General features: G+C 45.5%; 1 protein-coding gene across 3 annotated transcripts in view; it reads right to left on the reverse strand.

The window, feature by feature from the left end:
• Positions 1-252: 252 nt before the first annotated feature.
• Positions 253-14,220, reverse strand: part of LOC142566284 (uncharacterized) — a 62,981-nt gene continuing 49,013 nt past the window's right edge. For 2 of the 3 annotated variants that reach the window (XR_012825010.1, XR_012825009.1), the window contains exons 2-4: positions 3,731-3,939; positions 3,555-3,654; positions 253-1,535 (exon numbers count right to left, since the gene is read on the reverse strand). Coding sequence is in view for 1 of the 3 variants with exons in the window: in XM_075677173.1 (XP_075533288.1) it covers positions 3,851-3,939; positions 6,415-6,556 (231 nt within the window). In the remaining 2 variants the exon portion in view is untranslated. Of the gene's footprint in view, positions 1,536-3,554; positions 3,655-3,730; positions 3,940-6,414; positions 6,557-14,220 lie in introns of all 3 variants that reach the window. The other variant, XM_075677173.1, reaches the window with a different exon arrangement.

Genomic DNA, 14,220 nt, shown 5'->3' on the forward strand with positions numbered 1-14,220 from the left:
AGCCTCGAAAGGCACGTTCGACGCACCTTTAGCTTCTGGGATTTTGCGTACGTCTGACGTACCGTTAGTCACTTTGTTCAACGAAACTGGGTCGAACAATATAGCGATGGAAAGTGTCCCTGTGACATCAACATAAATGTGACGCCCCATTGACATAAACACACTTAAAGAACACAGTTCAGACACAGATGTTTTATTTCGGATGCGCATGATCGGTCTAAAAAATGTTTCTGTAAATGAAACGATGCACACGATCGTTGTAAGAAATATTTAGTTAAATAAAAAGCAAATTGAAAGGGCTCGGGCATTCTAGAAAAAAAGCAACAGAAAAATATCACGTCGTCCTTTGATGTAGATGACATAAATAAATTTGACCAGATGAATATTGCACTGTATCATTGTCTAGTCCTGCATGACCATAATATTTACTGTGCAAAGCATTCGGTGAAATGTAACTAACACATAATTTTTTGCAGGTGTGTGATGCAAGCCTCAGAATAACTGCCCTCGAAACCTCATGCCCAGGATCTGTGCACGACTCTTTTGTGTGGAAAGCATCAAGCCTCTACGCAGAGTGCCGGTCTGGGAGCCTGCTTCATGGTGGTGAATACCTGCTTGGTATGTGACTTGTAATGAACGAAATACAGTTGTGTGCAGTGGTGGTAATACTAGTGAGGAAAGGGTTTTCATGAAAGTGGCACATTTAAAGTGCCTTACTTAAAGGCTGCTCTCCAGATTTTTCTGTTTGTCTAACATCCCTGCAAATGTCACACACATCTGGCAAATTTATGAACATTCTTAATTATCACTCACATTTTGCGAACGAAATCTACAGTAATGTTGTGCAACTTAACGTGAAAGCGTAGTTACTGTAACTTGTAAAACTGAAACAATATGAAATTAGTTGTACACATATGTTGAGATGCAGTCAAATAAACAACAGTGACTGGAAATAAATCTAATTGTCAAGGCAATACTCCATACCGTAATTGAATTTTTTACATGCTCAGCTCATCGAAATAAGAACATGTGCCAATCAGTGCTATGAAATCAGTGCTCTGAGCTACGAAAAGGTTGTTGTCTCATGTCTTCAAATGAGGTATTTATTTAGTGTGCAATGCATTGTTAAATAATGTGCAGGTGACAGCGCCTATCCGCTCCAGCTTGCCACACCCGTTCCTGGGAACCACGTTTCTGGTGCAGCCATGTTTAGCGCCGCCCACTCGTCGCTCTACTGGGGTCCTCAAGATGCGCTTCAGGTGTCTGCAGCGGCACCGGGCGCTCCACTATGGGCCGGCGTTCACGTCAAAAATCATTGCAGCCTGCGCAGTGCTGCACAACTTGTGCATGCGCGCTGAGCTTCCAGAGCCAGATTGCACCTCTGGGATCGACGACTTTGACGGAGACGTGAACGCATACGATGACAGCGAAGATGTGACGGCGGCAGCACTCTACAGGGCGGGCAGGCAGAAACGCGAAAGGATGCTGCAAATGTTCTGAGCAGGCCAGCAGTTCAGCATATCCAAGTAGCCACCCTGCAAATGACAGCCATTAAAATACTAACTGTAGTCCCTGCAAGCGCAGTGCTTTTCTTTTCTTGTTCAAATTTTTATTTTTATCTGTGGTATGTTTTTGTTTTTGTTGCAGAAAGCAACAGACAGCTGCAAGACGCAGCATATTTTAGTAGCTAGTCCATAAGCGTGTCATTGGCAGGTAGTCAGACACTTATTATTTTCTTGGTGCAAGCATAGTGTGAAATGTCATGTACCCTTCAGTTCAGTTCTTCAGGACGACAGGGATTACTTTCCTTTTATGTGCCACAAGATTTCATGTGCCATTGCACGTTATAATAGCGGCAAACAATGAGAAGCCTCCAGTAAGCTCCATTTATGTTCAGTATTAATGCAAGAGGATAGACCTTTGTTGGTTTGATTTTCCACATGCCGCCATATTGTGCTCCTAGTGGCATACTCATTTTACGTTTATGGCCCTATGTGCTGAGCGAGGATATGAGAACTCTCATCAGCAGGGTGAGCACACCTTGGACTACCGTCACGGCGTCTTGTTTTACCGCCCCGGTGAAGGATAATCGACCACATGATGGGAGCATGGGAGAATCCAAATGTAATACCAATAAGGCAGTCTGCCTGGTCAATGGAAGATCTGTGACCCTGACCAGCAGCTAGCAGTTTTACCTTCCTTGAACCATTGACTTCTACATCATAAGACCTGCAGCGCAGTCACTCTGCCAACAGTTGGCGTGGAGGATGCATATCCTCCAGTGTGATGCCTTGGTGTATTGTCTAAGTGTGCTGTGTGTATGCTGGCTTAGGTAGTTTTTTTTTCACGTGCCACACGAACATGTTCTCCATCTGGTGATGTGCTAGGTGTGCCTGGTGATGAGCCTACAGTGTGATGCTCTGGTGTGCATAAGCAGTGTTTTCTCAAGACAATGTGATTTTCATGTGCAAGAAGAACAAGTGCTTCATCTATTGGTGCCGTGGGCATGCAGGATGAGTCTGCAGTGTGTGCTTTGTGTAGCTTGGTATACTGGCTGAGGGCTCTCTTTCATGTCTTAGCAATTCATGCTTGCTCTTAACCTTGTTCCTTTATGTAGCCTTCAGTAGTGAAATGTAAGTAAGCCAGTGTCTGTGGAGAATCTCCTCTTGCTATGTGCTCCTCTCCTTATAATGGAGGATAAGATGTGACTTGATGTGCACAGCAAAGAATATGTTTGCCTGCGTGGGAATCAATCAAGATAGTCCCAGATATTCTTGTGGGAGCCATAGTGATGGAATAGGTACAGCGGCACTACAAAGTCGACACGTTTCTATTGGACGGCATGTTTAATAATTTCGTCCTTTCTCTGTCCACATTCATTGGCCTTGTTTTAATGCGAAAGCATTGAGTGGCTTATGAGGCAGAAAATGCAGTGTTGGCGGCGTGACCACACGATAATGCAGAAAGGCTACGAACCCTCGACCGTTGGTGGAAGTCGAACCCAAGGCCTTGTGCTGTGCGCACCTTGTAACGAACACCGCTGGTCACATGATGTCGCCGCGCTTCTGCTGACATGGCTGCAGTGCTTTCGCATTCATCGACGTAGGGACAACTAAGTGCCATTCTTGAATGCTGGCATCATTGTAACGGTGATGTGGGTGATTTCTAAGTGTCTAATTTGCTACGCATTGAACAAAATGTCATCGCACAAGCTTTCACAGCCACATGGTTACCCGCACTCCTCGAGTTATGCATTAATTAAAGTGAAAAAAAAGTTTTCCCATGCTGCAGCACTGCAAAGTTTATCTAATTCCCAAGTGATGCCAAATGACATCACAAGCGTTCACCAGTTTACTTTTGGCAACAGTCGCCTTGGACTGCTCATAAAAAGATAACCATGTCTCATTGTTCAGCGCAGTGGTCAGCATGCATTGTCTATATCCAGGGAAGTATGGTTACAAAGCAGCTTATTCGGAGAAAACCGTGCATCCATTTCGTTAGCACTGCCTTTCATAGCTTTGATGTACTCGCAGGGAAACGAATGCCGAACTCACCTGATAGTTAGTTTCGCCTTTGCAAAGTTGCAAGCATTTGCTGCAGGGTGGTGACTAATTGTCGAAGTGATCGGGTCTGCTCCACCTGTTGTGCTGTGATCTGTTGAAAGTAACGGCAATGAATCCGTGATCTGATCTTTAGGATGCTTGTGAAATCAAATTATTTAGTATAGTACCGTTGCCATGCTCTGGTCGATTTGCTGCATGAACCCTGTCTGTACCTGGAGGTGTTGCTCCTGCACCTCTAGCAGGCGACGCTGGTCTGCTGCCAGAGTGGCGGCGCTGCTGAGCATCCTTTACACCGCAGTCATCCGGCCACGTGGTTGTAGGGGTGGAAGGGTTCGGTGCACTTGGGGAGCACGCAGACGGTGTCCTGCTGTGATGACTGCATACATTTTAATGGGATTTCAAGGATGTGTTTTCATCTGCAAATCATCATTCCATTTGCAAAAGAGATGACCATGACCAAAAAAGCATGTACTAGTTATTTCAAGCTCTATTGTTTTGCTTCACTTGTTCTATATTTCTTTTGCAGTGTGTTTTTCATGGGCATACGTATTACTAATGCAGTATACGCATTTGCTATACATTGGTATTTGACTAGAGGATAACAACTTGCTGCTGCAGATGCATTCCAGTGGCTTGCAGGTTGGCTTGCAGGCATGCATTAACTTTGTATCTTCAGTGAACACTAAAGATCTGCTGAGAGTCCTGACAATTTAGGTCTAGCCCTCCCCTGTGGCACTTCTGACAGTGAAATTGTTTTTGGATGAGAACAATTAACTCTTTCGTTACCACGCAGAAATTGATTGATGTGATTGACAGTTTTTCTATGCGTTGTTAAACATTTCTGTGTGAATTCTGCTAACACAATCATGCACCATGGGATACGACGACTGAATTTTAACTATTGGGCAGATTTTGCAGATTAAAAATCTGATAAAATAAAGCATCGACTGGAGGTATCGTCAAAAGTAGCCTCCAGTGCCTCAACCGCTTCTTCAATAAAAAGGCGCAAAACTTGCACTGTTGTCCACCCGGCAACACAACTTTTCAATAGCAGCAGCTGCGAAGATGGGCTGTCAGTTTTCTGTTCCGATGTCTAGGCTATCTTAACAATGTCTTATACAACGGTGAATGCTCGTGAGTGTGTGTTAGTTCGATAATTGTATTTGACTAACATAAAGTACAATTTTATGTTCCCCCATGGGTTGCCTTTATCCATGAGCACTTCAACTCATGTACCGATTAATGTGTACGATCCTTCCCATTGTGTAGCACACTTATAGTGGTAATTAAAGAATTAATCTCTTGAGGCAATGTGTATGCATTTGTGCACGCAGAGCTAATGCATCAAAGGCCCAACTGATGAAAATCATTATTTTTATACTGTGTCGCAAACATCTTAAAACACTTCAAATTGTACCGGCGGTGCAAGTTTGAATGATCTGCGTAAGATGTTTCAGCTAAATGTGTTGAAAGGCTAGTTGTTTGCTCCCACCATCAGCATGTCATGTGCATTGGTGTTTCTTCTTTCATTGTTTCTTGCGCAAGGTTTTCATTTACCTTATATGTTTAGTTGCGAAATGAGTGTTTCGCAAGTAAGCTAGACATTAAATAGTTTATGTATTCATATGTGACATTCCTGTAGAGAGCTGTCGTACGGTGCACGCATTCTGTAAACTTAAGAAAGCTCAATGAAGAACAGTACATTTTTATATTCAGTATGCTTTTTAGCAGAATGCTCTTCACAAAGTACGAACAAGTGTTGCGACGCTATATTTGCACAGGTCAGAAAAAAATGTATTTATCTTTTTTTCTCCACATTTATGACAATTTATTTCATGGTCACCATGCTCCAACTAGGACAACAATAGCCTTACAAAAGGAGGCAGTGCCTTCTCTGTTTGTATAAAAAGTTGAACAAGAAATAAGAAATATGCATTTAAACTCATATTTAATTACGCAACACTTCCTAGCATACTCTCCAATGCAATGTTTGTACCACGCATTTAACATAATGTTGTATTCACACTACAGGAACAGAGACAAGTGTCTGCACTTATTGTTCCTCTGTATGAAGGCTTGTGTAACTGTTTGTATATTAATTCACGACGTATTTGCCACGAGCGCATGCTTACATCTTCACTGTGATCAAGGGACCCATGTGGGGTCCGAAACGTCCCGTTCTTGATTTTTCTTTTATCCTTGGCAAGTGCACGTTTCTTTGGCACTGGCATCACCATGTATTTTATTAAGTACAAGGATCTCATTCTTTTAACAGCACCGCATGAGCGTCGGCTGGCCCGTCGATGAGTGCCTTTTAATGGCGCGAAGTGGTGACATCGGCAAGGTATTGCTGATCTCTCTTGCTCATCTTGTCACTTTGCGCTCCCAGAAAGCACCGACTGGCTGGCCAGTCTACGCTTGTGCAGTACCACTGAACAATCTTTTGACTGTAGAGGCAGTTTCACTGTAAGTGCGACACTCAGTTGCTGCATTCTCACTTTTTTTCTCGCATATGTGCTTATGCTTATGTCTTATGACTTATGCTTGTGCATAACAAATGTCTATGGAAAATTCGGGCCATGTTTCAGTTTTTCCAGGTATCATGAAGCATGTAAAAGTACTATTAAGCATGAAAAGAGAACCACTCCGCTCACAGCTGCTTATTGTCACGAGATAAATACATGCATGCCTATTTGGGATGCCCGAATGAAAAAAATAAGCGTTCATTTGTGTTACATTACTTATTCAGCATTAGTGTATGCACTGGTAAGGAATGCCAACTCCCCAGCACTAGTTTGTCACATTATATCTTTATGTACCGACCGAGTTCTTTATCGGGACCATCACTAACCTGGCACTGTCACAGAAGCATAATCATGCTCTTGCAGTGCCGCGATACTTCTGCTAGCCGCAACATCTCCACACTCCTGCGGCACTGGCTCAAGCAGGGGGCTTGCACGGGCAGTCTGCGATGCTAGGCTTGCGCGTGCAATCTGTGATATGATGGGATTTGGCCAAGAAATGAAGGCTAGCACACTTAGTGCAAAATGCAAGAATTTGTTTCTGTTTAATGCAACCTCTGTGGAGTTGGCCTGTATGTTGTGTTGTGTTGCAATGGCAATATTTAATTTCATTTGATGTTCCAGCATTGCACTATGACAGAAGGTGGGTCCTCGCCTATGACAGAAGACATAGGCGAGAGCTTTATTTCAGGGACCTTAATATGTTCAGTGCACACCTATACTCAGGTGTGCATAGATATTTGTATACCTTCATATGATTTTCTAGGAATTTCCACATATCAACCCCATCTCTATGACAAAGCATTCTGCACTATTCTGTATGAAATGTAAAGTGTTTCCACTTCTGATGACTCTATTCTGAAAGTTCAGTGTTATAAAAATGCAACTGTGATTATTTTTTATGCAATCTACACACTGATATTTACACTTGTGGTGCTGTGTTAACTGCTTCTTATTTTCATATTATGCAGTGTTGTGATGCTGCTTTTACTGTTGTTTGGTAATAAACAGTGTTAAAAGTTTTGCGCATCATTCATTTGTTGTTTTTATATAGCGCATCTTGCAGCTTGGCGTTCCACTCATTTCTTTAACAGGCTTGTCTGTACCGTCCTTTGTGTAGATGCAAAAAGCGGTCGCATTTGAAATGGAGATGCATATATGCAAATATATGTACTTTATCTCCATTCTACTGCTTGAGGTCTTCCTCATACTATTTTATAATATTCTTGTAATTGCGTGTCTGCTAGGCAGCGATATGGTACTCCGCAAAGTCATTGACACGGATAAGGGACATGAGCATGGTTTCTCACTTGGCTGCTAACAGGGGATCTTAATCGGCGCCTGGGGAAGGAGGGGCCGCCACAGCCTAAGGCGGAGTCGACGCCAACGATATTGAGTACTTGGGCGTCGTCTTCCCCCAGCGAGGCAGCCAAATTTGGCGGCCCTCCGCCGGTACCTCTGTGATGTTAAAGCGCACCTTCGTAAAGGCACGAACACTTTTCGCATTGAACCGATCGATAACCTGATTTCAGCCGCCTGTTCTGCAGCTTTCGCACGCGCAGCTGCCACACGTGCCTGCCACAGGCGTTGCCACTCTTGTGGCGAATGGCTCGCAGGACCCGCCTCGTTGAGCTCATTTGAAAGCTCTAGCCACATTTGTTGGCGCAAGTCAGGTTGGAAGCTACTCGGCCCATTGCCGAGTTAGAGGTTATGTAGTTCAGCATGAGTTGCCACTGTTCGGCGCTCATGCGCGGCGAGTACGGGCGGCGCTTCAACGACATGCTGCAATTCGCTGCGGCCATAGTTTCACTTGTAGCAGACGACGTCATCACGTGGATCTTATCTTAATACCTTCAAAGTTAACACTCTCACTTCAATTGTAATTTTTTACGCTGCCTATTTTGTGTTGTATGTTTATAATACACTAACATATTTGCTCTATAAAACGATAGCTTTCACGTAGCAGACGACGGAAGTAAGAGACGTTTTTGATACGGAATAATCGCACCTCTTCAGCTAGCTGCTTTATTTTTACTGTGGAGGAAAACTGTTTTGCTTTACCTAGAACCTTACGTTCAGCGCCTTCATTTCTGTTTCTTAGGCAAAACGTCAAGTTGGCGTCACGTTACGTAAGCAAAACGGGGCCACCAGCGCCATTTTGTTTGCGTCGCGCCTACGTCCCGCATCGAAGAAAATGGCGGAATGTCCAGAATAGAGCCTCTGGCTACCCGCGGGCTGCCAGAGTCAGCCAGAGCGTCTTCGTTTTTCTCGGGTTGCTCTGCCCACCGTGCTACGCACTTCCGCCGGGCGTTCGTTTTGCTCGGGCTGGACGGTTCTGGCTACCCGCGGGCTGCCAGAACCTGCCTGGACGATTTTGGTCTGGCTGCTCTCTGGAAGTTCTCTGGCTAGCAGACGTTTAAAAGAGGCGATGGGCGCTCGCCGGCATCTTCGCGGGGACTTCACGGATTGCAACGCGGGCGCTTGAGTACTTAAATTTACCTCGCTAAGCCAACTGCCTACGGTCATTTTCGGATTTCCTTACTTCTAGCGTTATCTTTTTAGGTGCTTACGCTCCGTTCCGCATTGCGAAGCGGTGTGATACGAGCAGTGGTGAACCGTTTGAAGCTTTCGTGTGTGTATGTGTGAGTGTCGTCCCCTGAAGGCTTCTTCGCGGCAGTGATCAGCGTGCTGCGCTCTCATGCGTGCATATTATCTGCATCGTGTTCGACGCAAGTTGCAGACGCTCATTCACACATTGTGGTACATTTCGGGTTCGTCTTTCTCTGGTGGCCTTTTCACATATCTGGCGTATGTGTATATCTCCTTTTTCTGCAGTTAGCGGAGGCTTTGCAGCTAGCCCGTGTGCGCTCCGTCTCTCTGTCGTATGCTTAGGTGGCAGCTCGAAACCGATGTGTGTTCGAACTGCAGGCCGTTGATCTAAGAATGCACTGATTGCACTCGGTACATTAGACACACGTACATTGGCTTATTCTGGAAAGCAATGATTTGGGCTTGTTGCTAAGACATCGTGAGGTTTATAGCGCGTGAAAAAAGACAAGGACAAAAGCGAGACGTGACACACACAGGCGCTAACTTGCAACAATCTTTATTTCGAGCAAGGGACTCATACATATATACAAGTTTTTCGCTTACATCATACATGCGCTGTTTGCAAAAATGCCTTACACACCATTGCGCAGGCACGATAACTCTTTGCGGCAAAGGGCAATCGATGGTTTTGACACACAGTTATCCCCAAGCCTATCAATCATTTCTGCTTCTCTACTTTCGCGAGTTATCCTATCTCGGACTCTACTCACAACGGAGCAGTCTCTGTATGCTGCAGCACATGTCGAGTGGTCACCGTCATCCACCCTGGCAACAGCGTACTTGCAATGCCTGCAGTGAGCGTCAAGGAACCCACCCCACTTTTCTGCTACATTATACAATCATTCATTCATTCATCATCAGCCTGATTACGCCCACTGCAGGGCAAAGGCCTCTCCCATACTTCTCCAACAACCCCGGTCATGTACTAATTGTGGCCATGCCATGCCTGCAAACTTCTTAATCTCATCCGCCCACCTAACTTTCTGCCGCCCCCTGCTGCGCTTCCCTTCCCTTGGGATCCAGTCCGTAACCTTTAATGACCATCGGTTATCTTCCCTCCTCATTACATGTCCTGCCCATGCCCATTTGTTTTTCTTGATTTCAACTAAGATGTCATTAACTCGCGTTTGTTCCCTCACCCAATCTGCTCTTTTCTTATCCCTTAACGTTACACCCATCATTCTTCTTTCCATAGCTGGTTGCGCCGTCCTCAATTTAAGCAGAAACCTTTTCGTAAGCCTCCAGGTTTCTGCCCCATACGTGAGTACTGGTAAGACGCAGCTGTTACATACTTTTCTCTTGAGGGATAATGGCAACCTGCTGTTCATGATCTGAGAATGCCTGCCAAACACACCCCAACCCATTCTTATTCTTCTGATTGTTTCAGTCTCATGATCGGGATCCGTGGTCACTACCTGCCCTAAGTAGATGTATTCCCTTAACACTTCCAGTGCCTCGCTACCTACCGTAAACTGCTGTTCTCTTCCGAGACTGTTAAATATTACTTTAGTTTTCTGCAGATAAATTTTTAGACCCACCCTTCTGCTTTGCCTCTCCAGGTCAGTGAGCATGCATTGAAATTGGTCTCCTGAGTTACTAAGCAAGGCAATATCATCAGCGAATCGCAAATTACTAAGGTATTCTCCATTTACGTTTATCCCCAATTCTTCCCAATCCAGGTCTCTGAATATCTCCTGTAAACACGCTGTGAATAGCATTGGAGAGATTGTATCTCCCTGCCTGACGCCTTTCTTTATTGGGATTTTGTTGCTTTCTTTATGGACGACTACGGTGGATGCAGAGCCGCTATAGATATTTTCAGTATTTTTACATATGGCTCGTCTACACCCTGATTCCGTAATACCTCCATGAATGCTGAGGTTTCGATTGAATCAAACGCTTTTTCGTAATCAATGAAAGCTATATATAAGGGTTGGTTATATTCCGCACATTTCTCTATCACCTGATTGATAGCGTGAATATGGTCTATTGTTGAGTAGCCTTTACGGAATCCTGCCTGGCCCTTTGGTTGAGAGAAGTCTAAGGTGTTCCTGATTCTATTTACGATTACCTTAGTAAATACTTTGTAGGCAACGGACATTAAGCTGATCGGTCTATAATTTTTCAAGTCTTTGGCGTCCCCTTTCTTATGGATTATGATTATGTTAGCGTTTATCCAAGATTCGGGTACGCTCGAAGTCATGAGGCATTGCGTATGCAGGGTGGCCAGTTTCTCTATAACAATCTGCCCACCATCCTTCAACAAATCTGCTGTTACATAATCCTCCCCAGCTGCCTTCCCCCTTTGCATAGTTCCCAAGGCTTTCTTTACTTCTTCCGGCGTTACTTGTAGGATTTCAAATTCCTCCAGACTATTCTGTCTTCCACTATCGTCGTGTGTGCCACTGGTACTGTATAAATCTCTATAGAGCTCCTCAGCCACTTGAACGATCTCATCCATATTAGTAATGATATTGCCGGCTTTGTCTCTTAACGCATACATCTGATTCTTGCCTATTCCTAGTTTCTTCTTGACTGCTTTTAGGCTTCCTCCATTCCTGAGAGCATGTTCAATTCTATCCATATTATACTTCCTTATGTCAGCTGTCTTACGCTTGTTGATTAACTTCGAAAGGTCTGCCAATTCTATTCTAGCTGTAGGGTTAGACGCTTTCATACATTGGCGTTTCTTGATCACATCTTTCGTCTCCGGCGATAGCTTACTGGTATCCTGTCTAACGGAGTTACCATCGACTTCTATTGCACACTCCTTAATGATGCCCACAAGATTGTCGCTCATTGCTTCAACACTAAGGTCCTCTTCCTGAGTTAAAGCCGAATACCTGTTCTGTAGCTTGATCTGGAATTCCTCTATTTTCCCTCTTACCGCTAACTCATTGATCGGCTTCGTACGTACCAGTTTCTTCCGTTCCCTCCTCAGGTCTGGGCTAATTCGAGTTCTTACCATCCTATGGTAACTGCAGCGCACTTTGCTGAGCACGTCCACATCTTGTATGATGCCAGGGTTAGCGCAGAGTATGAAGTCAATCTGATTTCTAGTCTCGACGTTCGGGCTCCTCCACGTCCACTTGCGGCTATCCCGCTTGCGGAGGAAGGTATTAATTATCCGCATATTAGTCTGTTCCGTCCCCTGCTATTCCTAGTGCCTATGCCATATTCCCCTACTGCCTTGTCTGCAGCCTGCTTCTTGTCTACCTTGGCATTGAAGTCGCTCATCAGTATAGTATATTTTGTTTTCACTCTACCCATCGTCGATTCCACGTCTTCATAGGAGCTTTCGAGTTCCTGGTCATCATGACTGGATGTAGGGGCGTAGACCTGTACAACCTTCATATTGTACCTCTTATTAAGTTGCACAACAAGACCTGCCACCCTCTCAATAATGCTATAGCATTCCTGTAATGTTACCAGCTATATTCTTATTAATCAGGAATCCGACTCCTAGTTCTCGTCTCTCCGCTAAGCCCCGGTAGCACAGGACGTGCCCGCTTTTTAGCACTGTATATGCTTCTTTTGGCCTCCTAACTTCACTGAGCCCTATTATATCCCATTTACTGCCATCTAATTCCTCCAATAGCACTGCTAGGCTCGCCTCACTAGATAACGTGCTTGCGTTAAACATTGCCAGGTTCATATTCCAATGGAGGCCTGTCCGGAGCCAGGGACCTGCGACGCACCCTCTGCTGCGTCGCAGGTCTGACCGCCGCCGTGGTTAGTTGCTTCGCAGCTGCTGGGGACTGAGGGCCGGGGCTTGATTGTTGTGTTCATATAGGAGGTTGTGGCCAAGTACTGCACCAAGGTGGCCAATCCTGCTCTGGTGAGGGAGTGCGTTACCGGTTCTGGTCACCGGGGTCAGGCCACACTCCAGGCCTGTTTATGCAATTTCATCAACACGCGGATTTTTTTAATCCGGTGAAAAATTGCGTGGCACCGGGATTCGAACCACGCACCTCTTGCACGCGAGGCGGGTGTTCTACCTCTACGCCACCGCTTTACCGGTGTTCTACCTCTACGCCACCGCTGTGCCGGTGCGTAAACTTATTCTTGGGTTGCACTTAGCCGTTCCAGTAGATTTAGCACGCATTCTACCACTGTTACAGACAATGCTCCCATTCCTCCTTGGGCTCGTAACAGAGCGCCCGCAAAACTCGCTTAAGCACTGAATGCCATCTCTCTACACTATTTGACTGAGGGTGACAGACGGAACTGTGTGTCAACTTTACCCCACACTTTTGCGAGAATGTCGAAATCAGTGCGCTGGTGAATACTGACCCTTGATCCGCCTGAATTTCGGCTGGAAACCCAACTCGTGCGAATACTGTCAAAAGCGCGTCTACTACTTCGGCGGAGCTGAGCTCTTTCGGAGGGATTGCTTCGGGAAGCTTTGTAGCCGGACACAGCATGGTAAACAAGTACCCGTTATCCGACTTTGTCTTTGGTAGAGGCCTTGCAGTGTCTATCACAAGTCGTCTGAAAGGTTCTGTTATTAAGGGCACTACCTTTACTGGAGCTTTCCATGTTTCTCCTGGTTTACCCGAGCGCTAGCAGGCGTCGCATGTTCTTACAAAGTTTTCTACGCCTTTGAAACAGCCACGCCAGTAGTATTCCATAAGCAATCTTTCCTTCGATTTGTTTATGTCTAGGTGGCCAGACCACCCATTTCCATGACAGAGACTCAAAAGGTCCTCCCTGTACTTAGTAGGTACGACTAACTGATTTAGAAACCTGCCCTTTCGGTCCCTGTAGTGCCGATACAACAATCCTCCTCTCTTTTGTGTCGTCACGTTGCGCCTAGCAATGCCTTATTTAGCTGTGTGATGTAATTTAGCTAAGCTGTCATTCTTTTGGTCGCTTGCCAGTGACTCTCCGTCCACACGTAAGAGCTGATCAAAGTTCTTTGAGGCCGGTGATAATAACGACCCTGTCTCGCGTGCGAGTGCGTCAGCTGGCGCTTCCCTGCAGGCGTGAATTTGGCACTCTAGAAATACATTGAGCTGGTCAGCTGGCAGTGTTTCCTCAACCGTTTCTTCGTCCCTCGAGCCTAGCTCGGATTCGGTTACTGAAATTACCTCTTTTGCTACTTCCGCTGGAGCGGCTTTGGCATTTTCAGCCGAAAGCGACGCGATTTTACGAGCATGGCCTCGCGTCAACGCCTGTACTACGCCCTGTCCCAGTTCAAGCCCTTTTTCACGCAGTAACTGACCTGACCGATTCGAAAAAATGTAAGGGTACTGTAGCGACAAAAATTGGGAAACTGCAGCCTCGGTCACGAGCTCCCCGAATGGTCCACTGATTTTGACTTTGGCCATGGGCAGACACATGCTGTGTTCTTCTACAACCTGTTTGATCCATGCTGCTTCTCTAGTGAAATCTACCGTCACGTAAGACGGATGGACAATGTCCATAGTGGCGGCACTGTCTCGCAGCACCCGGCATGGTTTGCCATTAACTTGCAGGCCGTGAATATATGGGCTTAAAAGTTTCATATTCTCGTCATTTTCATC

Source organism: Dermacentor variabilis, unplaced genomic scaffold (genome assembly GCF_050947875.1).
Source record: "Dermacentor variabilis isolate Ectoservices unplaced genomic scaffold, ASM5094787v1 scaffold_12, whole genome shotgun sequence".
In the NCBI taxonomy this organism is placed as follows: Eukaryota; Metazoa; Arthropoda; class Arachnida; order Ixodida; family Ixodidae; genus Dermacentor; species Dermacentor variabilis.